Source organism: Ptychodera flava, chromosome 13 (assembly GCF_041260155.1).
Source record: "Ptychodera flava strain L36383 chromosome 13, AS_Pfla_20210202, whole genome shotgun sequence".
NCBI classification, from domain to species: domain Eukaryota; kingdom Metazoa; phylum Hemichordata; class Enteropneusta; family Ptychoderidae; genus Ptychodera; species Ptychodera flava.
Window position 1 is genome coordinate 36,699,350 of NC_091940.1, and position 27,953 is coordinate 36,727,302.

At 36.8% G+C, this 27,953-nt stretch overlaps 1 protein-coding gene across 2 annotated transcripts in view; it reads right to left on the reverse strand.

The window, feature by feature from the left end:
* Positions 1-6,400: 6,400 nt before the first annotated feature.
* The window catches only part of LOC139148329 (uncharacterized), a 38,645-nt gene continuing 17,092 nt past the window's right edge, over positions 6,401-27,953 (reverse strand). For both annotated transcript variants that reach the window (XM_070719715.1, XM_070719716.1), the window contains exons 14-27: positions 27,650-27,769; positions 26,888-27,050; positions 25,874-25,986; positions 25,249-25,408; positions 22,997-23,221; positions 22,178-22,423; positions 21,408-21,589; positions 20,336-20,537; positions 19,640-19,791; positions 16,724-17,966; positions 15,788-16,453; positions 14,661-14,789; positions 14,280-14,450; positions 6,401-10,095 (exon numbers count right to left, since the gene is read on the reverse strand). In XM_070719715.1, coding sequence (XP_070575816.1) covers positions 9,209-10,095; positions 14,280-14,450; positions 14,661-14,789; positions 15,788-16,453; positions 16,724-17,966; positions 19,640-19,791; positions 20,336-20,537; positions 21,408-21,589; positions 22,178-22,423; positions 22,997-23,221; positions 25,249-25,408; positions 25,874-25,986; positions 26,888-27,050; positions 27,650-27,769 — 4,659 coding nt within the window. In that variant the 3' untranslated portion in view covers positions 6,401-9,208. The remainder of the gene's footprint in view (positions 10,096-14,279; positions 14,451-14,660; positions 14,790-15,787; positions 16,454-16,723; positions 17,967-19,639; positions 19,792-20,335; positions 20,538-21,407; positions 21,590-22,177; positions 22,424-22,996; positions 23,222-25,248; positions 25,409-25,873; positions 25,987-26,887; positions 27,051-27,649; positions 27,770-27,953) is intronic.

Below are 27,953 nucleotides of genomic sequence, written 5' to 3' on the forward strand. Positions count from 1 at the left end.
TCACATGGCGCTTTTAATACAGATGAATTGCATCACGATAAGTTGTGCGATAGTCAGGCGTATCCCAGGCACGTCCTGACAGGTCTGGTGCTGGGGCTACCAGGCTTTGACCTGGAGATGGGGTTTGGCATTAGACTAGGAGCAGCCTTTCCCCTCCCTGCCGGCGGTAACACCCTCATGGGGTGCGAGATCTTCGGAGAACATCAATTCCGTTACCGCCATTTTCTTTTTCTTTATAGGAAAAGGCAAACTCTATACTAAGAATATATATTTATTTTGAAAGGTCTATGACGCACTTAATTTGTAGTTTTCCGGACATAAAGGATCTAACATAAAGGATATAAAATAATGTATACATTTTTTCTTTAAAACATCTATAACGCAATTAATTTGTAGATTTCTTATAATGGTCAAAAAAGATCTAAAATAATTTATAATTATTTATACATATACATATACGGAAGAGTATATACATATCTAAAATGACTTAGTTTATAAATACAGGTTAGATGCCTATCACTTTACATGTTATTGCTGATGCGTTGTCACTAAAATGTCCAAACCTTCCGGCACTACATTATCTGTTGAGATGACAATGAATGAAGTAAACTGGTGTGTACATGAATCCGTCATTGCTAGACTTTTACTAGTTATCTGAGCGTAAGCCATGGCATATTGATTAATCGATGTAATAACCTTACAGGGTAATACCATCAGTTTATCTATTAAAAATAAAGAAGAGAAGACTAGACACCTGTTATTTTACTGCCGCTATGGGCAGAAAAATTCTACAAACTGCTATGTAGATGTTTAAAAACGAAAAATATTGCATACCTTTAGTTTCTTCTTCCTTTCTTATTTCAAATCATTTTGCTTTACCTTTGAAGAAAAAAGTGTTTGACCACGGGCAATAACAGAATTCATGAGACATGGAAGATATTGCACCCATATGAGGGTGATACCACCAACAGAGAAGGGTATGACGGCTTCTAGCCCGTAATGTCAAATCCTATCTTCAGGGCAAAGTTTGGTAGCCCCGGTACAAGACTGTCAGTATGCGCCCGTGATACGCCTGACTATCGCCAAGTTCATTCCAGAGCTCCTCTGTATTTAATCACAGCAAACACAGCAAAACTCTACCTGCAGTTTAGTTCAAGTTAAATCACCTACTACATAACACCAAAACAGACTGCATCTCGCGATATAAATGGGTCAGCCCTGGTCATCAAACTTACGAATGCGCCAAATGTATATATTGCTTCGCACAGGGAAAGGTGGGCCTGACGCAATTCCAATTATTTCAAAGGTTGGGAGGCAAGTCGATTATTTTTTGATGAACGAAATTATTTATACAAATCAGAGCCCTTTATAAGTTATAGCAAGGGTCATCTACACTTTTTTGCATATCGTCCATTGTATGCTTTTATACAAGCTCGCACCGTGCTTTTCCGGTATTGAATGTATCCGTCTCAAATTACATCTGTCCTATCAAAGATTACATAATTTTACGCTGATTTTGAATATATCTAACATATCTACCTTGTCAACCACTTGGTTTGTAATTTGCTTTTATCTCCAAAATTTTCGCTCCATGACTAAATCTATGGATATTCGAAATTCTATTTTCACGAACATAAGACGGTAAATCTTCTGTTTACTTCAAGAGCTTCGAAGTGATCTTATACCATTATAGGTCGGAAAAGAATTGTTAATATGTGGAGAGTCTGTCTACGAGGCGCATGCTACCTCACATTACATATTCCTAGCCGAGTCAGAAATACACTCCCCAATTTTCATGCGCAACAAAGAGTGACCCTCCCCTTCGTGTCACAGTCCACATCAATAATATTTAAACCCTTTCTCTTGCGACCATCTCATATTTAACTTTGAAATTGACCTCACATAAAAATTGACCAATCAAACTTTTTCAGACTAACTTTGTAGACCGTATGGGCAGGTTGCTATGTTACAAATATAAAGGTCTTAAAGCTATGTAAATTTTGAGAAGATATTTTCATTATTATTTTTCAATTTTTTCTACGTTTTTTGACCTGCCCAAACCTCTGCAGCTAAGCTATGGTTATATCTTATCATATACAAGAGTACGAGCGGGCTGGTGTCTATTGAACAATAGCCGTATGTGACAAAATGCACACTTAAATTTCAGGGTTGCCACTGACCTTTGACCCTCATATCAACCTGTACCTCATTAATTATGCACATATAACATTATAGGCTAGCCAATAGAACAAGAGGTCTGACTTTGCTGACAGGGATTATTATGTGAGTAAAGTTTTCGCGTCAAAGTGTCGCGTGACCTGGATGATCTTTGACCTCGATTTCTCAAATATGCCTATAAATCAGTGACACACAGGGAGGAGGGTCACTGTTTATTGCGCATTAAAATTGGGCAGGGTCGCTTTTATCTTGCAAACACTTTAGAAGGGTCACTGATTTGCGCGCAGCGACATTTTTTAAAAACACCGGCCCTCCCTCCCTGTAATTTCTGTCCAGTCCCTTACTACAATAACCTGGGCCCCTACACTTCGAATTTATAAATACACATATCGCAGGTCACCACTTTACGCATACATAAAGGCGCCTTGTAAACACTTATGGTGATTTATCCGTGTATAGATGAATCGATAAAGTAAATTGGTAGCTCAAACTGCAGAACGTGAATGGTGAAATTTGGCACGTGACCCGTAGCTTTGGAATTAGGCTTTGGTGCACGCAGGATTATTTGTAACACCACAGGGAACAGATGAAAGGACCCTGGGGTGGGGAGGAGGGTTTTTTTGTGCAACGGTTTACCTTATTTGATTTTATTAATTTTGACTGTGATATTTCAAATAAAGAGTTCAACTCCACACCGTCTGACTGCTTTATATATTACCGACGCGACAAGTCCTTATCTCCTCTCCAACTTCTGTATACACCACTGTAATTGCTCCGAAAACATTGCCAACTTTCTAATCCGCTGTCCGTATCAGCGGATTAAGTGATTGAGTCAACACCACAGCCGTCACACACGCAGTAAATCCTTATTTTAATGCGTGTGGGACGGCTGTGGTGTTGACTCAATCACTTAATCCGCTGATACGGACAGCGGATTAGCAAGTTGGCAATGTTTCCGGAGCAATTACAGTGGTGTATACACAAGTTGGAGAGGAGATAAGGACTTGTCGGTAATATATAAAGCTGTCAGACGGTGTGGAGTTGAAATCTTTATTTGAAATATCACAGTCAAAATCAATAAAATTACTTGTAGCAATAAAGAAAACAGTCAGACGGTGTGGAGTTGAACTCTTTATTTGAAATATCACAGTCAAAATTAATAAAATCAAATAAGGTAAACCTTTGCATAAAAAAACCTCCCTCCCCACCCCAGGGGACTGATTTCTTTCCCCTATGGTTTTGTTTGTAAGATTGAAGTTAATCGTGCTTTTTATATCTCATTCATCAAAGTTCCATTGTACAATACAATCTTATTCTACGACTTGTGCTGGTATAAACGTTCCCCTTTCGCCATTTGATAGACCAAATGAAATGCGCAAAGGTTTTGAAAAGTTTAAGCGTATGGCTGCAAAAAAATGTTGCTTTTGGCTCGCATAGTTTTCATAAGTCATTAAAATAGGTCAGAACCGTTTTTTTTTGTTTTCCATGGACACTCCTAATTTGAGGTATTGGAACAATATATCGAACTCCATCACCTCGTGGTGGAGGGACTTTGATGGAACTAAACATGGCAAAGGAACGCTAACCGTTCATGGTTCCCTGATTTAAGCAAACATTTTAAGATTCAGATCCCAGTTATCTGACATCAAAGTTGTGATGATCACAGGTCGTTACATGTAATTGTTACTATGCCTGAATGGGAATTTTCACCACCCAGTGATTTCAATTTCCATAATTAAACATTCGTACCCTTCCGTGTTAGGCTCGAAAATGTCGTCATATTGGGCTATTTATTCTCGAAAGATGCGATGCCCTAGTGCTTGAAGTATCAGTCCATTCAAAATTAGGCCCTAACTAGTATTTGTATTAATGTAAAATCTTTGCAAAGTTCAGTGTTCAACAGGTCTGTATGCGTATAAACTCTTGTTCAGCAGAGGTAAATTAAATTTGCACGTCCATGGCTAATAAAATATGAATAAAAATGTGCGTGTAATGTTTTTATTACTCAGACATTCAACAATGTTATGAGCGTCTAAACCTTCGAATTAAATTCAAATATGACGCGCAGCAGTAGAAATCGTTATCCGTATATCTCTCTAGTTGCAGCAGGCCTGGCCAGGTTTGTAAAACTGGCTCTCCCCATTCCCCAGTCACAACCCCTGTAATTACTGATGCATAGAATAGAATAGAATAGAATAGAATAGAATAGAATAGAATAGAATAGAATATACTTTATTGTCCTTTAGCGGAATTTTTTCATCCCTTGTGAAAAGCAATCCTAGAGTCATGGGACTAACAAGCTATTCAATGGGAAGTGGTGTAAACGAAGAATAACTGGTACGGAATATGAGAGAAACCATTGATCATAATGCATATAAACGTAAAGTCAGTAATCATGATAATCTGATGGTGTGGCTCTCACAGTCTAGATCAATTCTAACGATAGCCTTTGATGCTTTTGTTTTCCGCATTTGTTTTGCTGTTTGTGTTAATATTTTTGTTAATTTTACCTTTATTTTTATTGAGCAAATTGTATTTGTGTGCCACATCACTCATTTCTGACCGAAGTGGATTCGATCGACGTCCGGGCCTGACTAAAATACGATTGAAATTATTAATCTCTTGAGAACGATGGAATAAAACGATCGTCACAAATGATCCTGCCGAGTCAGTAAAAAGTGGAAAAGCCCCGTTTGTGAGCAACAAGTAGGTGGGTTTTTAGAGTTGACGTAACTTCCAAACATGCAAAGTTAGTGAAAGTGCTTATTAGGGTTATGGCAGGATAACAGGAAAAAGGGAAAATGATTAAATACCCTCAAACAAGTTGACACACTTACCGTACTATGTAGAGTGTCAACAAAGTTTCTGCACAGTAATAAAATGCACTATTATTTTTAAATATGAATTCTAGTCCGGACCAGAACTCACTCATTAACAACATCAATGCAGTTTACACATGTACAGGATTAGTTGACAAGTTAAATACTATGCATCTCCACGTGGTTTGGGGAGTAGAATAAAAATCTGTAGTTCACATCAAGAACAAAAATAGTGAAAGAATCATCAAAAGCTACAGCTACCAGCCCTTTAAAGGGAAGTGGTCGTCGGAACTGCGCATGTGCAATTTTCTTGTTTACAAACAATGTATTTCATGCACTATATATAGATGCATCATGTCAAAATATCTGCAACATTTAAAATTTTACAATGTACATTAAGACAAACATGTTTTAACTTTCATCAATTGCCAACGTAGCTTGGATACAGTGTTTATATTGGTCGTAGGGGTCCCTAGCGACCTTGAGCGCCATTCCGACGACCACCGCCCTGTAAGTTACATGTGCCATTATTTACCACTACATTCACCACCAAATATCCAAAACAATCAACAACTATTCAAGTTATCTTACCATAATTCTCATTTCAATATTTTAAACAGATCAACTTGTTCTTAAAGTGCCATTCAAGAAATAGTGATATCAGTCTTGGCTATCACAACAAAAATTCATGTAAATGTTTGGTCTACCGCGTCATGTTGCAGTCTAAGTTATCTTGCAGCTGTTTACAATTTTGCCAATCCCTACATGAGTGAACATTTGTGATCGCTACACAAAAACACTGACCATTGACATCACATGCAAACCCATGGACCGAATTCATATCACATACAATTTGTACTGGTCATGCTGGGTGAGGCCATGCTGAAGATTTTGTCAAGCTGAATACACAAAATTTGTGAAGTGAATGGCTTGATAGTAATGCTTATATGGAAATATTTCACACCTATCTACACCCTGGTTAGGTAGGGTCTTCTCCAATCAGACATCTTACTCCTGAGAACATTCATACAATACAAAACAGGAGGCACCATGGGTAGTGATTTAGGGTACTGGTGTCACTATCAAAGGATAGTGAGTTCAAGATTGAGTAAGTCTAGAGTAACAGACTCACTGTCGGAGGATGGTGAGTTCAAGACTATTATTGTGTTGTGCCCCTGAGCAAGGCACTTTACTCCTCATTGTTCCATTTGATCTCATCCTGTAATTGGGCTATGCCTCTTGGATGATGGATTGAATAAAAAAAATACCTTGTGCTGTGATGTCCATTTTGTTTCCTCCAATGTAGATCAGACAACAAAGAGAATCTACAGGTAGTTTTTCTCATGTGATCAATAACTGTCATGACATAGAAATATGATGATGAAAACAATACGACTGCCATCTATTTTTCAGAATTTTTATTATTTCATCTGAGAGCAAAGCTTTTACATGTTCTTAGGTTTATACAAGATATCCACGTTGCTACAATTGTCAGCTCTTTTACGACAGCTTAGATAAATGGTCTCTTTCCTGTTTGTTTATTTGTTGTTACATAGTAATGAATATGACCACATTTTTACAGACAGAGTTCTTGATCAAAGGTCATGCGAATTGATACACTATTGTTTATGGCCAGACCTCAACCTGTTTGTGTTCCTTGAAGACTGCCACCTGCATATACAGATAAGTTAATTTGAAAGATGAACAAATTCAGGGTTTACATTTTAACATCATGACTTGTCTACAATTGACAAAACGTGATACCAAACTTCTTTATGCAGAGCAAACAGTATTTGTACAAGATGGTTGATAGTTGCTAGTTAAAGGCACAATACCTGGAACTGTGTTTGCATTTTCATTATTTTTTCAATAAAACATGTTCATTTTCCTCTTCTTACGAAAGTGTGTTGACAGTGTTAGCCTATCCAACACAACTTACTGGGTACAATACGCTATGTCATTGTTGACAAATGAATTCTAGTCGGGACAAATGATCTGCTTTTGATAACATGGACATTGACAGACTGCTCTTATTCCACTATATATCTATTACTACTTGTAAAAAACAATTAAGTATTGTAAACATAAAGCAAAAAGTGCTGGGTGTTGACTTTTATTAGTATCTTCTTTACTGGGGGAGTAGTTTTTGACAGAATATGTCTGCGGTGTTGATTTTGTCATTGGGAAAGAGTTTTGATATATATTTGTCATCTGAAAAAATTCAATATAAATTTCTTAAAAACAATATTTTTATATGTGGGATTGTTTTTAAATATGGATAGATTTCACATGATTACATATCTAATATCAGTTTTTCTTCTCATTTTAATTGGCTGACATACTCAGTAAAATTGGTAGATACTGTGCTACATTTAATGTAAATTTAAAATTTGAATAAATTAAAAACAATAGTACAATCCACATTGTCTCAACTGTTTTTCAAACTACAAAATCAAATATATACGAGATTTATTCTACTGAGTTTGACTATGCAACCCAGTAATGTTTACATTGAAATATGGGATTGAATTGTTTAAATGGAGTAAGGACATATTATTTCTGAGCATGATGAAAATCATGGGGTAATATAGATATGTGTTCAGCATCTCATAAGAAATACACCGTAATTAGATTGGAAAAAACACTTGTGAATACTAAACACTACATGTACATCTCTCTCTTTGTAACATATGTAAAAAAGTAACAATATATGAAAATTAATATCCTCAAGATAATAATTTATAAATTCTGTATTATATTGATGTATGTTCTGCAGCATAACTAACTACACTATTGAAAGTTTGGTCATATTTCCGTAGCCTCTTTCATTTCATTAGAGGCACATGTTAATGTATAAAAAAAAGAGTGCCAGTAACATTGGTTCTTATTTATATTCAGATTTCAAAGCTATCAATTCAACAATGCCACTCCGATAATAACCCTCTCGCTGCCATGGTTTGGGCCAGTCTCATTGTTCGGAATGGCAACATTGGACCTCTTTACAGGAAAATGAGGGGGTAAGGGTTGAACCTGATTTGTTAACGGTCAGACACTGCTAAGTAATTTGGTCTAAGAGACTGAAAAGACTATAAGTTCTCGATGTTCATTTTGTTTATAGTTAAGTTAATATGTGCTCTTCTGTGAAAATGCTAGCATTGGTCCAGAAACACAACTGTTTGTCCATTGAATTGCTTTCAGTAGAGCCTGACAGAAAAAATATCGCTACCATGAATACTGACAGTGTATGTTTGATACATCTTTACAATGGGTTTACAATAGGAATGGAATTATACTATGAACAATTAGACCCTTGGGTCAGAAAGTGTGCCTTTAAGATCTGATCAGTTTTTTCATCCAGTTAGGAAACTCTTGAACTGAGACAAATTTACACAACAATCAATGAAGGTCTTCACATTTTGCCTCTAAATAAAAATATACAGCACTGCAAATGAGCAAGGAGAGTGTGGACATATTACTCATCTGGACAAGAGAATTTTCAAAGCTGACATCTACGAGATGTTTATCAGATCATTAGCCTGTAAAGTCAAGTAGCAAACAAAGACACGTAAATGACAAAAACACTCTCCTACTTAAAAAAACATGCTATTAAAAATTACAAAAAAAAGTTCATGATACATAATTAACGAGTATAAAAGTGTCAAAGGCTTGGTATAAAATATTGCTTCAATGTTGGAACATTTCAGCTAACGCTCGCTGGTTAAGATGCATCTTAAATTACATGTACACATTCAAAATGAAGAAAGAGATGATATAATACAATGCATTGTATATATCCGATTTCAAATTATCTGAAAATTGATTGGAATGGTATCTGAACGACGTATTTTTTTTTGTAATGGAATGCTTAGAAAACAGCTATTGTACATATTTCAATTCATAACAAAAGGATACAAAAATCATACTTAACAATTCAAAACTGATATAAAGTTGAGCGTTCGCTATTTCCTTTTATATTTGTTGTTTCTTAATGGTAAGCTTTCAGTCTATTGAAAATATCACTAATCAGTAAAATCTACAGAAAATTATAGACGCATTACTTAAATTCTGTTGATAATTAAAAACCAGTTTCAAGAATGGTAAATTTACGTATGCTTTGCACCTTCACATACACATAGAAAGAAGTTTTTAAATTATTTAAAAGCTTTATTGCATTTCTATCAGATGAGCGAGGTCTTGCACAGAAAAGGCATCTACACAAACATACAGAGTCTCACTGTCTTAGTGTCCAACTTCTCGGCCAGGTTCGGAACACGACAAAGTTTGACTCTGTCTGCACTGCCGGCATTGTAAACACGATACAAGTGAAACTGGCTCTGCATCTTCTCAGCAAAAGCGAGTTCCTGAGATGAAATTTCAAAGTACTGTTTCCCTTTGGTTCTGGTGCTTTTCACTTCAATGTAAATGCTGTACTCCTTGATTTCTACCTCTCCATTCTCCTCAATGCCATCTTCTGTACTACGAACTTTTATTTCAATATCGTAGGGTTGACCGGACTCTTCTTGCTCGTTTACCCAAATGACTTCAACATCAGTATCATCAGAGTCCATGGTTTCTTTCTGATGGAGCAGGAAATTATAGACAAGAGCTTCACCCCATTTCCCAACCACAGTCAGGTCATCCGAGTCCTCCAAGATAGCATCTGTTGGAAGTTGTTTCATCAACGCATCTCCAGTGCCAAGCTCTTCCAAAGCATCATCTAAATCCTGTGTCTTCCATGTCGGTTGAGTGAAATTAAAATATTTCCTTGTAAAACCCTTCTTTTTAGGTTTCCCTTCAAATTCTGTATCTCCGCTTGGTCCACTGTTGTCTTTGATTTGGTCAACTTCCATGTTCTCTTTGCCAAGGTTAACATCTTGTTTGTCTGCTTGTCCAATCGACTCATCTCTGCTAGACTCACGTTTTGCCTGTCGTTGATGATGTTGCTGATCACCTGGCAAAAGCTCTTCACGTCCTGATGTCTCATTCTGCGGAAGACTGTCAGTTGGTCGGCCATGTTGTTTGTCTTCTGACTCACCTTTCACAAGATCTGATGAAGGTGTGTATTCCCTTGATTTCTGTCTTTCTGCAGGTGGAGCATCTATTTCAATAAAAATATTTAAAAATGTTTAAGTATTAATACAATGGACTAGTGTTCAACTTTGGAATCAAACTTCATGTTGACTTTTTTCCCAATTCTGTAATTTCAGTGGATTATATTTTCCTAACATTTTAGGCATAATTGTCACCTTAAACCAATTAATCATCTCAGACCTGATAATGATCTATTGGCCAAGTGTCCAGTATAATGTTGTTTAACACATGTTTCTGATCAAAACAACTCACAATATACTCCAAATACACATTTAAAACAAACAAGCAAAATATTTGTGTAACTTTGACAGATTGAAAAATAGGGCCAATGGCACTTGATCACAACTGGCACATTGTGAAACTACTCTATCTCTGGGTACACCTGTACATGAAATACTGAATGGGTAGGTGCTGCGGGTTTGGAGTTTGTCAGTAAATGCACACAGAAAACAAAGTCCCGAAGTAGCGAATTCCAGCCATTTTCAAACCACACTGTTTGTCAGTGGGGTAAGCAATATTCGCAAAAATCACATTTCCAGGCTAATAGACTATGTTTTACGAAATCACACGTCCTTATTACAAAATAAAACGATCTTTGTCTTTAAATCAATGCGCCAGTAAACAGGTCCAGCAGCTAGTTATGTCATCAAGTCTGTAATGTTAAGGGTCATAACAAATGTGAGAAATCTAAAACATTAAATATGTTGTTTTTTATCAATTTTATTACCAAAAGCGCATGAAAATCTCTGATACTTTGAATCAGCCATCCTGCATATTTGTAACATTCATCAAAACCTCATTTCTGTTCCACAACTCATTAAATAGTCCACAATGCAGGATTGGTGTACATTCCAAAACTACATATATGAAAGACCCCTAAAATCAATTAGTTAAAGGGGGGTTAGAAATTTCCCAAAACTATCTAACCGCTGCTCTGTTTGGCTCCATTTTTCGGAATCGGAACCTTGGAATTAGTCTGAATATCTCTACCAAATGTCAATGCAGTCTGTTCAGCAGTTTTTGACTTTTTGTCGTTTACGGAAAATGGACACTGTCCACCACCGGTTGAAGCTAACCCTATATCACAACTTCCAGATGTGATAATGACCTATGGTCATTATGTTAAAAAATACCGCCAACGGCGCTTGGACATAATGACCGCCTAGTATTATCGGCATTTATTAACAACCACACTCACTGTGAATTAGACAGACCACGAAGTCAATGAGCAACATATAGCTGAAAGACTATTTTTCACATTGCGATTTTAAGCTCATTTTTATGAGAAAAGAGACATGTATGTATATGTATATGGAGAAAAAGCAGAAGACATATTTGTAAATTGTTTGTTAAGTGACAATCATATATGCATCTCTTGAAATTTTGTGGTTATAAGGTATAACAGTAGTGTAAGAATAATGAGGTATGAATAAGTTAGTAAAGCTAAGTTGACAGTAATTAAGATTACAAAATTATACACTAAGCTGGTGAAATCTGATTGAAATAAATGTTGAAAAGTAGCAAAGTCATGGTCATCTTTTGTCTTATACCTTGTGTAAGTTCATGAACTTTACATAAATCTTGCTATAGATTTGTTGCTAATGGGCAATAACTGTGTTTCAGATCATTTGAGAGCAATCTATCCATGACAGGTTTAAATTGTAATATACTTCTATTTAAAGGAGAGAAACTTCTCAAATAATGTTTTTCCCTGTAATTTGCTGTGAGAACACATGGACAGATGCTCAGGACTCTATGCTGGTGCTACCTTGATAACTAACCTACAACTTGTAACGTCATTGTCTAACCTGTTCACCCCAATTTCCTGTAGACAGGTCCACACTCACCATTGATAACAATGGGTTTGGGCCATACCATTGTAGTGAAAGACTGTAACATGTAAGGTTGTGGATACTTAATCTCTGGAATGTCAAAGTCTGTATATTGACTCAAGGATGTTTACTTAACAAATGCCTAGGGACATCTCAAAAGTGAGAATCTAAACTATGAAATACGTTTTTTTTAATGCTTTTGATGCCTAAAAGACCATAGAAATCTCTTATACTTCGAATCAGCCATCCTGCATATTTCTAACATTCATCAAAACCTAATTTCTGTTCAACAACTCATAAAACAGTCCACAATGCAGGATTGGTGTACATTCCAAAATACATATATGAAAGACCCCTAAAATCAATTAGATAAAAAGGGGGGTTAGAAATTTCCCAAAACTATCTAACCGGCACTCCGTTTGGCTCCATTTTTCGGAATTGGAACCTTGGAACCAGTCTATGTATCGGTATCAAATATCAACGCAGTCTGTTCAGCAGTTTTTGACTTTTTGTCGTTTACGGAAATGGACGACATCAAACACCGGTTGAAACCACCTCTATATCACAACTTCCAGTTGTGATAAAAAAAAGACTATTATTAAAGGGAGTATGTTTGGACTCACAATTTTACAGTTACTGTACTTTTCTGGTCTACTGCTCAGTTTAAAGGTCTTGGAGTAAGAAAATTTTCACCCGCTTAGTTTTTTGATCATCAAAAATGTTACTTTTCCCACAGAGTTAACATTAGGATTGCGGCCATTTTGAATTTCAAATATTGGTTAAATGTTCAGTAATTTGTTACTCTAGTATCAAACTTTGCACACTAACCCAAGATTTTTATTCTTTATTTGGTAAGAGGATGGTTGAAAGTTTCATAGTGGAAAATTTGAGCTATAGTTGAAGCCTTAACCCCTTGACTACCTATGGCGCCGGATATATCCGGCGCCATATTGAATTACCATATACCTTGAGTGCCGGAAATATCCGGCACAGTTAAATAGGCGTATTTGCTTCGTTTTTGTCGCTAAAAATCCCGTAATTTCGGCGTCGGCACGCAGCGCGCCTAAGACTGATGTATTCCGATCTGGCCAGAATGTGATTGCGCCCCCGTACGTCCGAGTATGGCCAAAATCCGGAAGCAAATGTCGTGACCCACTACCTCGACCCTGAAAGGTCATGCTGATCTCAGAAGCTTCGCGCTGATTGTTTACAGTTTCAGAAGTACGGACGATCGTGAAGATGTTTATGGTTGTTTTTTTTAATGAAATGAAATGTTTATTTATTGAAAACAAATGATTTATATGTAAATATGTTCTATTAACAGCAATATTCGCGAATGAAACTAGAGGAAATACAATTTTTTACTATACGCCAGTGAAATTTTATAGCAGCCATATTATCAATATGACTGGTCACATGACTGGTCATGTGTTTGGTCATGTGATATTTTGTTCCCTAAAATGTATTTTTAAATATTGTGAATTATTTTTGGATAAATCATAACCATTTTAGATGCATGTTTCTGCAAGGAAGACATAAAGCAGGTGTTTACAAGTATAAACTGTGTTGATTTTCAAATTAAGAATCATGTCAGATTCTGATTTTTGTGGTCATTTACTCTGCCTTTTGTGAGAAAAATCTCAAATAGGTACATGATAACATCTATAAATAAAGTAAAGGGTAGTTATTATTACATATATGTAAAGACAATACCATGAAAATTGCAACTGTATTCAAATTTGCGTCATTTTATGGATTCAAAACACGTCCTGATGCTTTAAATATTCATATTCTTTGCCAACTCTGGTCACATGATGTGTCATGTGATCAGTCACGTGACCTGGAAATACAAAACTTATGTATAAAAAGGTGGGAAATTTCGTGCTGATTCAGAAAATATATGGTTTATTAGTACGAACTTAATTTTTACTCTAAGCAGTGTTCACGCAATGACCACACCTAAGATTTTATCAATATTTCCATAAGGGCCCTGGTATATAGGAATACATTGGCCTTGGTAGTCAAGGGGTTAATGTTGACTAAACAGATGACATGTCAAATGAAAGGGAACTGGGGAAGTAAAACAAACCTTGGAATAAGTCATTTGATCATCATAACGCACATAACAATTATTGGCTTGTAAGTTTCTGATTATTTATGATTGTATTCCATGATATTTCACATGACAACAACAAACAACCTTTGTGTGCATGACATGCCTGGAGGTACCATGAAGGACACCTAGTGGTCCACAAATGGTTAAAACACACAAAAATTCAAGTGTATAGCTTCACAATGCATGGTAAAACATACAGACAGTATCCCAAATCAGTAGAGGTACTCCAAAGCATCAACTCACCGTGACTGTCATGTCGGTTGTCTTGGTCTTCTCTGACGCCATGCCTACTGCCTTGTGAATTCACCATTCTGATGTTAGACTCTGGTTCGGAAGTGCGGTCCTCTAATGGTGCTGGTGGCGGCCACATCTTGATGCTGGCTTCAGCAGCTTCATCAACACGTGATTTTCCTCCTGGTAAGCGATATGAAAAATATAGATGTAATCCTCCCATATAAAGTTGGTCAGTTCACATGTCAGAAAAATTAAATCACAGCACAGTTTATGCTAGTGTCTTTTTACATTATAATTACATGGGGATGCAAATTTTGAATTTGCAATGACCCCATTTGCCTAACAATAAATGTTCCTTGACAAAGTCAGTTAATAAATCACATTCTCTACCTTTGTTTGATGTACCATATCCCCCGGCTTTAGGAGGCCAACATGGCAATACTGGGGTACCATCCTCATTCAAACCAGTGACAGAAACTTTGTCTTCATCTGTTTCAGTCTCACTAGCAACTGGATCATCTACAGAATGACATGGGAAGTCACAGTTTACTGTACACAACAGTAATTCAGTAACTTATTGTTACAAATTACTGAAGTGTTGGTTTGGGAGGTTTATATTATTTTGAAAATTTGAGAAATTGGACTTGTTATCTGCAAAACTACAAAGAGAAGACATCATTAAAAAGAATTATGATACCATGTCACATACTTCAACAATGTGAGACACATTCATTGGTCAATTTGGGTCATGTGACCATTAATACTTGATATACAGGACATTTTCAAGCCCCTGAACATGTGTAATCATAAAAAAAGATATACACAAATATTTGCCAAACATGAATTAAAGCATAAACTTGGATTCATTTAATCTCCTGCATGAAAGGTATGAAATACATCTGACCTAATTTTCATCACTTGGATTCATTACATTTTTGTAATGTACAAAATTTACATTAAAATAAACAGCAGTGCTTTACTGTGTTCAGTGACTCTTTGCTGAAGTGAAGAGAATGCTTTCACTATTGTATGAACTTCATGATATGATCTTGACCGTGTGCTAAATTTTTGTGTTTAATGTTTAACAGCCCTGAGAGGTGCTTGCCCTGACAATATCTAGATGTTTCATTGGCTTATTAATGTGAAGTGAAATGTGCTAATGAAGTGAAAACCCAAGTGAATAAATTTGAGTATGACTAAATATCATTCTCACACACAGTAAACAAACACGTCTGTTGCTGTTTTATACTCTGTACATTTACTTGTACAGGTTCCACAAGGTAAACTCTTAATCTTCCACAAAAAAAATGTGGATTTTTCTTTGATTTGTTGGTATTTTTATGAGAATAAAGGGTTCTGTACTGACCATTAATCTTTAATATTGGACTTGGGCAAGAGGAAAACGAAATTAAAGTGCTCGACTCGGCCTCGCCTACAAATTTTGGATTTCCTCTCCCCTTTTCCATTTATAAACGTTATGATCAGAACGTCGCCCTCTATACCCATATTAGCAGTACCTTTGGTTTGCTCTGGTTGCACTAACACTGGTGGCGGAGTAGGAGGAGGAGGAGGAGGTGGAGGTGGTGGAGGGGTTGGAGGTCTTGCTTCTCTGACTTCCCATTTTTCCTCATCTTCAGCCAAGTCCTCGAAATCCTGGCTCTCTAAGAATTCTTCCCTGCTCTCTCCTGTCTGACCGTCAAGGAATGGCATCAAGATCCTCAGGAAATTCTTCATTTGCTGCTGGCAATCTAGGTTGCCTTCACTGAACATCTTGCAGATTTGATCCCTGATCAAAGGGTATGACCTGATGGACTCCACATAGCTCTTCTCGATGTAAAACTGACGTTGTTCCACCAAACTGCAGACAACATCCTCGACAACAAACACGGCTTCATCTGTCTTCATCCTGTAGATGGCCTGAAGCTTACCGACCTGACCAAACTGCATGATCTGCAACAGACTGGCCATTTTGCGCTCTGTCAACTTGCAATACACTTCCTCCTCATATTTGTTGTAAACAAACAACTGCAGATATGGCACAATGTCATGGAAGAAATTCTGCAAAGGCGGACACGGCTTGAAAGATTCAGTGATGAATTCTTGGTCGATGCATTTGCTGAGGTGTGGCACTTCACAAGCTTCAAGGAATGTCTGCAGGTGACGTTCATCATACTTCTTGGTTTCTGGAAACAAAAACACTATTTAAATGACCAAAGTGACCAATACAAGCCAAGAATACAAAATTCCAGAAACATTAAAAGACTATTGATGTCAATGTTTTCCTTGCAACTGCACCATACCGGTGAATTTCAATTCAACCCCATCATCTTCAAAAATGTTCATGTAGCTGAACCTGCCTACTCAAGAAATGGGGAAAATGAAATACCTTGTCCTTGGTGGATAATATAATGAACAGTTTGCATTTCAGTGAGCTCAATTTATTTCAGACCTACCTCTTTTTTGTCTTGATTGCTTGTTTCTGTGCGAAACATGAACACTGACTTTGGATTCTCCAAGATCCAGTAAATTAACTTGCTGTTTGTCTTGAAAGAGTTTTTCAATGTGTTTATCATCAGGAATGAAGACTCCGTCATTTAAGCTGACCCAACGATTGGATTTGGTGGGAAACACTCTCTCCTTCTCTATCATCCCTCGCAGATGTTTGCTGTAGATGGGTGAGATGTATGTTACATCTGGTTGTTGGAAATTCTTTTCCAGACATTTTTCACCAAGAACAGCAAACAGATGGTAGATATCTTGAGTCTTTTCATAGTCAGGTAACACTGTTATATCGACCACATGTAACAGAAGCGCGATATAATCAGTCATTTTTGGTTGATGGTCAACTTTGATAGCTTGTCCACAGAAGAAACCTTCCAAATCTTGATAGATAGGTAGAAGTTGGGGTCGCTGGGGTACACTGATACTGGACGATAGTGCACTAGCAGCATATTTCACAAACAGACCTGAGGAGTCATGCCAGTACACATCTGATTTGTGATAGAATTGTCCAACTGGAACCTCTGGAACAAAGATGGCTGGATAGCTCTCAAAGAACTTCTGTATTGTTGATGGTGCTCCTTCCCTTTCTAGGTATTTGTAGACATTTGAGATGTGTGCGAGACTGGTCTGAAACTGAGAACCTTTCTTGGTTGACTCTGCTTCTTCAACTGTTGACTGACCTGTACACCAGTGTAGGAGATTGTCCAGTATAACTTGCGCATTGATATGACCAGCTGTCTTGATCTGCAGATGTTGTACCATGGATGTATTGGATATACCATAGACAAGATAGTAGACATGATCAGCCAGGAGGGAATACACTACATCTGAATGTAGGTATATATCTCTACCAGTGAGGTAAACAGGAATTTCTTGCTGTCCGTTCGGATGATGATGGACAGCTGGTAACCATGGCAATGTGGCCGCATAGATACCAAAAGATGATTGAGTATTAGTGAGCGCAACACCTTCCTTGTTGCATACACTAGCATTGGTGTATTTGGAGTAACTACTGTCCCAGTCTTCCTCCAAGATTTTCATCAATACCTGACTCTGTGACAGTTTCTGTCTTTCTGTGATATTCTCAGTGGTGACAAGACCATGGAACTCATCACAAACCCAGTCTTCAATCCGATAGTTACCATCCTCAGGTCTGGGCCAGAATTTGTAAACGTGTGACCAGGGAGAATGGATCTGTAAATGCAACATTTGCATATAAATCAAATTACCTGATGATCTGGTTTCTAGAATGTCCAGTTATAAATTATGTAGTATTCATCACCTGGTGATAGTTTATCAAAAATATTTTTTTTGTGGTCACACAAGCTGATTGTTAAACTGGCATTACCATCAGTGGTCAGAAAGTCTCAGACTGATAAAAGTCAGCAGTTTTCAGGATATTATTATGACAATGTAATTCAAGTCTTGGAAAGATTTTAATGCTAACCATTGACTGTTAGTGTGCTTTATGGTAAAATTTCACTTTCTCTTTCTCATCAACTTTGCTGATGTTAAATTTATCAAAACAGTTTGTCTCCATGACTCTATTAGAAACACATGATCGCAATGGATAGTATAACGTTATCCCCTTTAGACTGTGGCATCTTACTTTTGATGTACCACTCAACAAGTGCTTGCAAATGCCTTATTAGTCCCCACGGACACCGTCCGGGGGGACTTATAGGTTTGGTCATGTCCCTCCGTCCGTGCGTCCGTTCACGCAGATATCTCAGAGATGCCTGGAGTGATTTCATTCAAACTTGGTACAAGGATTACTTCATATGTCATACATATGCACGTCGATTTGTTTTATGATATGATCCAATATGGATGCCAGGTGGCCATTTTGTTACGATTTTTTCATGTACGGAGCCATAACTCAGGCACATTTCAACCAATTTTATTCAAAGTTGGTACAAGGACATTGACCTATATCATACATATGCATGTCAATTTGTTTCACGATATGATCCAATATGGCGGCATGGCGGCCATTTTGTTTCAATTTTTTCATGTACGAAGCCATAAATCATGCACGTCTCAACCGATTTTATTCAAAGTTTGTACAAAGACATTGACCTATGTCATGCATATCCACATCGATTTGTTTTGTGATACAATCCAATATGGCTGCATGGCGGCCATTTTGTTACGATTTTTTCATGTACAGAGCCATAACTCAGGCACATCTTAACTGATTTTATTCAAAGTTGGTACAAGGACATTGACCTATATCATACATTGCACTTCAATTTGTTTCACGATATAATCCAATATCGCCGCATGGTGGCCATTTTGTTACAATTTTTTCATGTACATAGCCATAACTCAGGCAAGTCTCAACCGATTTTATTAAAAGTTTGCACAAGGACATTGACCTATGTCATGCATATGCATGTCAATCTGTTTCACGATGTGATCCAATATGGCCGCATGGCGGCCATTTTGTTACAATTTTTTCATGTCCTTAGCCATAACTCAGGCAGGTCTAAACAAATTGTACTGCATCAAACTTTACCGGTGATAATCTGTCAGTATTACGATAGGATGCAAAAATGTTTGGCAGCATCCTGTTGATTAAGTACTAATTGATTCATTTTAATGACCTTTTGTAATTAGTTTGGCGGCTTACATTGGTTTCATGTTTTCACCACCATGGAACTCATTTTTGACCATTAAGCCCCATCTGTATCGCAGTATTTTTCATCACAGACCTAATTAATGAAGAAGACTTTTCCTCTCAAAGGACTTGTAATTAAGTACAAGTGGGGACTGTGTCATTATCAATGACTTGTTACTTTTAGTTCTGAATATTTGATTCATAAAATCAATTTTTTAAATCTATCTTGCAAAAAGCTGCTACTTACAATTTCACTCTCTGGAATGGTGATCATCTCTTTCTTTATAGCTAGGGAGTGAAGAACCCCTAGCTTACTGAAAAACTTCTCCCAGCTGTTAACATGTGGCTGTTCTCTGCTATGTTGCAAATAACAGCTGTCAAGTAGGATCCATTGAAAACCTGCAATACATGAAAATTGCAATTGGACAAGAAAGTTTAATTGGCTGAGTTAAGACTGATCAAAGCATCCAGCACTTTATTTCTTTCTCAGTTCGAGACAGGACGAAGCTAAACATTGTTTTTCAGAAACTATACTTTGACAATACCTTTAAACATAAACAGTGTACTGTCTATGCTTTAAACTTTGGTTTGCAGTGTCAATGGATAACTTCATTTATAAAGTAATGCTACAATTAGCATATGTATATTTTTAGAGCAACTTTTCGCATTTTTGGCCAAAACTCCTCTGCTTGTCCAATGGCTTTCAAATGTAGTATTTCAGATATACATCAGCACAAATCAATTTTCTGAAGAAGTATATCTAGCATAGCAGAATTATGGATGTAAATGAACTCAAGTGTAACAGACTCACACATGACATGATGCTGATAAAGTTGCACTAAACAGTCATCATCAAAGGTTTAAAATTATACAGTGGTGGTCAGTAAATGTTTTACCACATCTACACAAGACATTTAATCTGATTTACAAATTTCACATTTACCTGGCAGTTGTCCCTGCAGATCAACTTTGTTGCCATAATCTGTGGTAAAGTGAGTTGGTTGAGTGGCAGGGTTGACCAAACCATGGTTGGTGACAACTTTCACTATTTCCTTCAGTTCTTCCAAATTACAAACTGATGACATTTTCTCTGACTCTTCCTTGATGTAAATCAAATACTCCATCAGTAAAGTGTGACTTTTCTCCTGGAAAGAAGACCAAACACATTGCCATGGTAACATGGTAGTGCCTTTCAGATCTGCTAGAAATTTGGATTTATATTTACAATAGTTGCTTCTTGTACATTAAGAGGGAACTGCTCAGTGTCACGACTGCTATCTTTGAAGATCAGTTACTCTTAAAACATTTAGTGATTCAGATATAACAATTATACATTTCAGATAAACAAAACATCACAACACCAATTGGAGTATACATGAATTTTTTGGGACAAACAGCCACTCTTACAATTTCTCAACATTTCAATTCAAAATGGCCACCAATCTCATGTTGATTCCCCACAAATGAGAATATAAACTGTATGAGCAATAAGTCACTGGGATTTAATTTCATTATTGTCACTAATAGATTCAAAATGAAATCTATATGTTTCACTGACTGATAAGCCCATGAAATGAAATCACTGTGAAAATAAATAAAAATAGATTTTCTTGTTTTACTGGCAAATCAATTAATTTAATCAAAGTGAAAATCTCTCCAACTATGAAATTTAATCGTTGTGAAACTTTATGGATTTGCAATTGTTCATTTTCTTGAACACAGTCACAGGGAAAAATCATACAGTCTTTGTACTTTCAAGATGATCACATACACATGTACCTTACATTGTAAAGGATGACAAGGCAATAAGAGAAATACATTTTTATAAAAACTTTTCCAGTGGGTTTCCCTACACAAAACTCTGAAGATTTGATAACATGGGAAACCACTATGCCATGAATGTCAATATTGGATACCAGAAGAAGGCCTTTCGGACAGGATACATGGCTAAAATCTCAAGAAGCTTGGTGGTACTCTGGTTGGTAAAAGACCCTATTATGGATTACAACACCTACCTTCCATTGATCAGATTTGAAGACCGGTATGATGTGATTTTTAATGACTTCTCTTGGTTTCATTTCACAAACTCCGAGTGACATCAACACACTATGTACTTGAGAGTTGCATACTTCATCAAGACATGACAGCAACTCATACGGAACTAAATTCAGATCTTTCTCCAGTGCCATCAGCCTACCTGTAACAAAAAAGTGACAGAATAATGATTGGAGAAGCCACTTCTGATTACTGAGATTGAAGTGGTCTCAAGTAATAGAACATAGAATATTACCACTATCACGTTTGTCAAAATGAGCTTCTATGTGTACCTTGGCCTGAGTAATCCCTGAAGCATGCTTTTTAAATCCACTGTTATCCTGATGAGTGACCGTGCCTATTTTTTTCAAATTTTTGCACCATTTTCATGTTATCCATGAATCTCCTTTAGGTAAATAACCATTTGTTTAGTTGAGGGGCGTATACTTGATACATGGGACAGTTTGAGTTGAATGCATTTTTGTATGAGTTCTAATCCTTTGATCGTCCTTGCTCATCTCTAGGAATGCACCTTTGTAAAAGTAAAAATGAGTGATATGATCGTTTATATCAAATAACCCAATCAAGTCATGGTGAAATTTTCAAAGCTTTGAAACACTTCATTTTGATGATCTTTGTCAATAGTCATAGAGCTGTGAAAATTATCCTAATTCTGGTTTCTCGGCTGAGTTTTATTGAAGCATGAAACCTCAGCCATGAAAAGACGTTTATTGTACAATAATTTACTTACTTTGTGCCATCTTCTTCTTGTTCTTTGGAACAGCTCCAAGGTCTGCCTGCCTGTTTGCTGTGAGTGGGAAAAACACGCTGCATCTGTCAAGGGCTACAACTTGGCCATTAGACAGTGGAATTATGGGAATGGTTTGTACTTCCTGGATGACATCATCTTCCTGGATACTGTAGTCACTCTCCATGAGTCGGTGCAAACAAGCCAGCCACTTAGCAACAAATGATATTGACAGGGTTTCTCCTGAAACTGCACAAAGTACATTGTAATTTAGTCAATTTGAATGACATCTTAGGAGGCATCATTCACATCAGTTCAGCCAATTATTACAACTGTCACTCTCTTCGTCAAGTGACTTAGATGAACTGTACAGTCAGTAAGTGTTACAGTTAGTACATCTTTATTTCATTAATTTCAGTTTTTTTAGTAAAATTTCAAAATTACCTCAATGTGACTCTCTAAAAAGTAACAAAATTGTTAAATGTTTCATCAACAAATAATCCCATTTGAAATACATCAAAGGCTCAGTACAAGCTCAAAACTGATTAGTAAAAGCATTGATGCTGTTAACACTTTTTTTGAAATGCCTGATCTTGTCTTAGAAACTGTTGTTGCATACAAAACTGTCACAAAACTTGCAAGACCAGGTCAAATTCCAGTTTTTACAAACAACTATATTGAGACCGTCACAGAAGATTCCTCATAAAGAATTATGGACCTTGGTACCAAGTACTGCACATGCATGTTATAGCACCCTCTGTGTTGAAAAAGTTAAGTAATTTGAAGCTGAGATAAAAATTACTGATTGTACATGAACAGTACCTTGCGCACTTGCTGAGACAGCCTTCCCAATTTCAATGAGGTTTTTGACAGAGAGAGTCTGTACACCAAGCATGTTGATCAAAGGCAAACTGATTGACGACACAATATGTGGATGGAGATAACTTCGGTTCAGATGATTGTGCAGCAAGTCTGGACTGATGACCTCTCTCAGCAGGGGATCCCTGGTGACTGCAAGTTCCGAGGGCAACTTCCAATCAAAGGAGCCTGAAAAATGGGAATGGAAAATCACAAAGTAGAAACATAAGCCAATTGAACTTTCCCAAATCAGATGCTTTCTGAAGTGTGATTGGTGGTAACTTTGTCCTATAGCGCAAGTGTGAATATTATAAGCTCTTGAATTCACTGGTCCATCAGACTAAAGAGATGGCAAATGAACTTGTCTGAGCACAACATTTGGTGTCCAAACACATTGGATCATTGGATTCGCTCATCCCCTGATGGATACATAACAGGTACAGTGTACGTGCCTGAGAGCTAACGCTTTTAAAGGGGAAGTTCACCGAGGCTGATTTTTACATATGTGCTAGCTTTTGGGTCGCTTATTCTGAAAAAGCCACTTTTGCCGTTCATAACTTACATGATTTTTAAAAATACAGCAAAAATAGTGCCAGAAGTTGCAGTGTAGGGCTTTATCAACCTAATGTATTTTGAATCATGGGAAAAAAGTGCCAAGCTTGGTACTTTCATTATGTGATATGGCAGGGACTATCTTCTCCTGTTACTTGCGTTCATGCCAGCTTGTGCGTATTTGCATAACATAAACAATAGGTATGCAAATATGCGCAGCCTGGTGTGAATGTGAATGACAATGCTTTACCCATTAAATTTGATTCAAAATACATTATGTTGATGAAGCCCTAAAATGCAACTTCCAGCATTATTTTTGGCCGTTTTTGTAAAAAATCGCAGGAGTTATAAATGGCGAAAATGGCTTTTCCAGAATAAGCAACCCCAATTAAAGCTAGCATATATGTAACAAGTCATCGTTGATGACACAGTCCCCACTTGTTAATTGGTACTTTGATTACAGGTCCTCAGAGAGGATAGAGTCCTCTTCATTAGGTCTGTGATAAAAATACTTTTGAATAAATTCGCTTCATACATGTCTGAGTTGTAGTTCAAGACATGAAAATGGTAATAAAATTGCCACACGGCGGCAATATTGGATTGTATCACAAAACAAATCAATGTGCATATGTATGACATAGGTCAATGTCCTTGTACCAACTTTGATTAAAATCGGTTGAGATATGCCTGAGTTATGGCTTTGTACATGAAAAAATCATAACAAAATGGCCGCACAGCAGCCACATTGGATCGTATCACAAAACAAATTCAGGTGCATATGTATGACATTGGTCAATGTCCTTGTACCAACTTTGAATAAATTCGCTTGATACATGTCTGAGTTATGGTTCTGGACATGAAAAAACATAATAAAATGGCCACACAGCGGCCATATTGGATCGTATCACAAAACAAATCAATGTGCATAACTATGACATTGGTCAATGTCCTTGTACCAACTTTGAATAAAATCTGTTGAAACATGCCTGAGTAATGACTTTGTACATGAAAAAATCATAATAAAATGGCCGCCTGGCGACCATATTGGATTGTATCACAAAATAAGTTGACATGCATATGTATGACATAGGTCAATGTCCTTGTACCAAGTTTGAATAAAATCGGTTGAGATATGCCTGAGTTATGGCTCTGTACATGAAAAAATCGTAACAAAATGGCCGCACGGCGGCCATATTGGATCATATCACAAAAAAAATTGACAAGCATATCTATGACATTGGTCAATGTCTTTGTACCATCTTTGAATAAAATCAGTTCAAACATGCCTGAGTTATGGCTCTGTACATGAAAAAATCGTAATAAAATGGCTGCCTGGCAGCCATATTGGATCGTATCACAAAACAAATCGATGTGCATCTGTATGACATATGAAGTTATCGATGTACCAAGTTTGAATGAAATCGCTCCAGGCATCTCTGAGATATCTGCGTGAACGGACGGACGGACGGACGGACGCACACACGCACGCACGCACGGACATGACCAAACCTATAAGTCCCCCCGGACGGTGTCCGTGGGGACTAAAAATCAGCTTTGGTAAACTTTCCCTTTAAAGTCATAGGTGTATGAGGTTGTATGTTGGAAATTTATTCTTTGATTGTGATCAAAGGTTGAAAGCTATTGGTGGTGACCATGGCACTTACCATCGGAGGATTTGACATCAGTTGGTAGACACGGCGACGCTTTTAACTGTTGTAGAATTTGCTTGGCAACTGGTTTGAAGAAACCAAGGATTTCTCCTTCCATCGGAACGTATTGTAGAAAACTACACACCGCATTCAATTCAGACAGATCTGGATGATCCTTAAATTGCAAAATAAAAAATTTTACATGATGTTGAAAAGGATGAAGATATGCTGAAGACAAACTAAGTAAAAATGTCAAGACTATTCATGCTTGTTTGACTTTTACCACGGTTACAACAGGAACGTTTAAAATTTGATATTCTGCCCAGGTTAAATTTTGATGAAGTTCAGTCCAAAAACGACTCAGTAGAGATGTATTTAATGAAAAAAGTGATGTTTCATTTCAACTTTCCAGTAATGTATTGTCCCACACTTGATGGATTTTCTCCCATACATAAAACACAACATAACCAGTTTGCATATCACATATGCAGTGAGATACACACTTTAGAAGAAACATTTTTCATTTATTCTAAACTCTATGGAGTTTACAAGACACTTGTCGTGTTAAAATTCTGTTGCTAATATTACTATTCTTTTATTTCTCATTTTTCATTACATTTACAAACTGCAATTACTGTACCTTGAATGCTTGCAAGGCTTGGATAAACAAAACAGGAAGTTCTCCTCTGAGCCACTGGTTCCAGGCACTGTCATTGTCGACATCTTCACGAGATGACGGCACATCAAAGTCACCTGTAAAAAAATCAAAACTAACTCAATTGCAATAAAATGCTAATTCATGTATATATTCTTTTCTGAAGTATTAATGGAACCACTTAAATATTTTCCAAATTAATAATTTTCTTGTCATACTCTACCGTCAATTTTGCTGTCGTTTAAAATGTTCTTATTTTCAAAAGTAAGTTACAGTTATTGTCTCTACTTGTCCTTTTTCACAACTTTGGAACAGGCCACTTTATTAAAACACTCTTGACCTAACGTATAGACACCATATAAAAGTGTTTTACAAAGGGGTACCTATCACCATCTTACCACTACAGACCAATAGATGGCGCTTTTTTGGACACCCTGTTAGAACATACTAAAATTCATGCATAAAATATTGTCCCAGTTGTGTTACTCACAGGCCATTAACATTTCCCACTCAATGTGATGGTATGTTTGAGCTATTGAAATCAATGTTACCATGATTTTTCTCGGTGAAAATGTCAGATAATCCAATTCATGCCACAATCAAGGGGTTCATGTCCAAAAGAAAGACAAAATGCAAATAGTATATATGTACTTTTCTTTTGCTCTGACTTCATCACATTTTTACTCTCAGTGAAGCTATTTGTGGTAGCTGGCCAAATTAAACTGTGACATAAATCTTTGCAAATGTACCAGAAAACACCTGTCAAAACACAATACTTAGAATCAACTTTTGTGACATGATATATTGCTATCAGTACACTAGTATGCCAAGAGTTGTGTGGGACTGGCATCTTGCACACACTCAACTGGTATCATTTGCCTTTTCATATACAAAAAATGTTAATTAGTTTGATTTGTCTTCCAAAAAGTATGTTGTAAGATATTTGTCCAGAATATGCATGATACAACAGCTATAACATCATAAACGACCCCTTCCTACCTTGGATGACAAAGCGGAATCCATAACTACGGAGAGGAAGGAAAGCAAATACTTTCTGTTTGGAAGGCTCTGACTGGGCATACAGTGTCCCTCCATCCACACTGGTTGGTTGCAATAAAAATGCCAAGGCAAGTTCTGTAGATTCTACATTCTCTTTGATCATCTGTGGAGAAAAGAAATATCAATTTATAAGTAAACTCAGATGTTGACCTGACTCCTCAAGTTATAATATTCCGATGTAAGAAACTTGACCTGATATGATTATTGATTCTCTATCTGTCAGATTATTGCATAAAGTGATATTTAAGACATACTTTTTAGATTATCATTATGTAAAATTTTGATAGAAAACACATATACATGCATCATGAAGCTTTTGTTGACATTCGGTTTTTTATCAAAAATTGGTCTGACAGAACTGAATGCACAAAACTACATTCATTGCAACCTTCTGACCATCTTCACAACTTTAGCTGTCAAATTTTAGACTTCTTCAAACCTACAATTTTTTACGTAGATAGTCATAGTGTACATTCACTTCAGACACTGATACATTCTTTACACCCATGCGTAATGGACATGGTCACTCAAAATCTTAACTAACTTTGTATAAAGTCAGTCTTCATGAAGATGTGAAAAGTCCCATGTTTCAGTCTCAGCTAAAATCTTAACTGTGCACAATGGAAGAGCAAAAGTTGTTAATCAAGTATAATAATACCTGGAAGGCAAAATATTTGTGGTCAAACTTGAACCAAAACAAACCTTGGTGGCATTGAGTTGTTTCTTCACAACAAGCCATCTGTCAAGTCCATCACCATGTTGGATTTCGATAACACTGTGATCACCATCTGTTCTCTTCATGCATCGAGTCTCACTGCTCACCTAAAAAATACAGAGAAATTGATATTACCAAGGAAGTCAAGGTAAGCTCTTCAATAGATATCAAAGTAGACTGGAAAACAACAAATTAGATCAACCACAATGACGATTCTAGAAAAATTCTGCTATGAAAGGTATTATGAGCCTCTAAATTAAAACAATTAAAACCTTTGCTCAGACTTTCCTG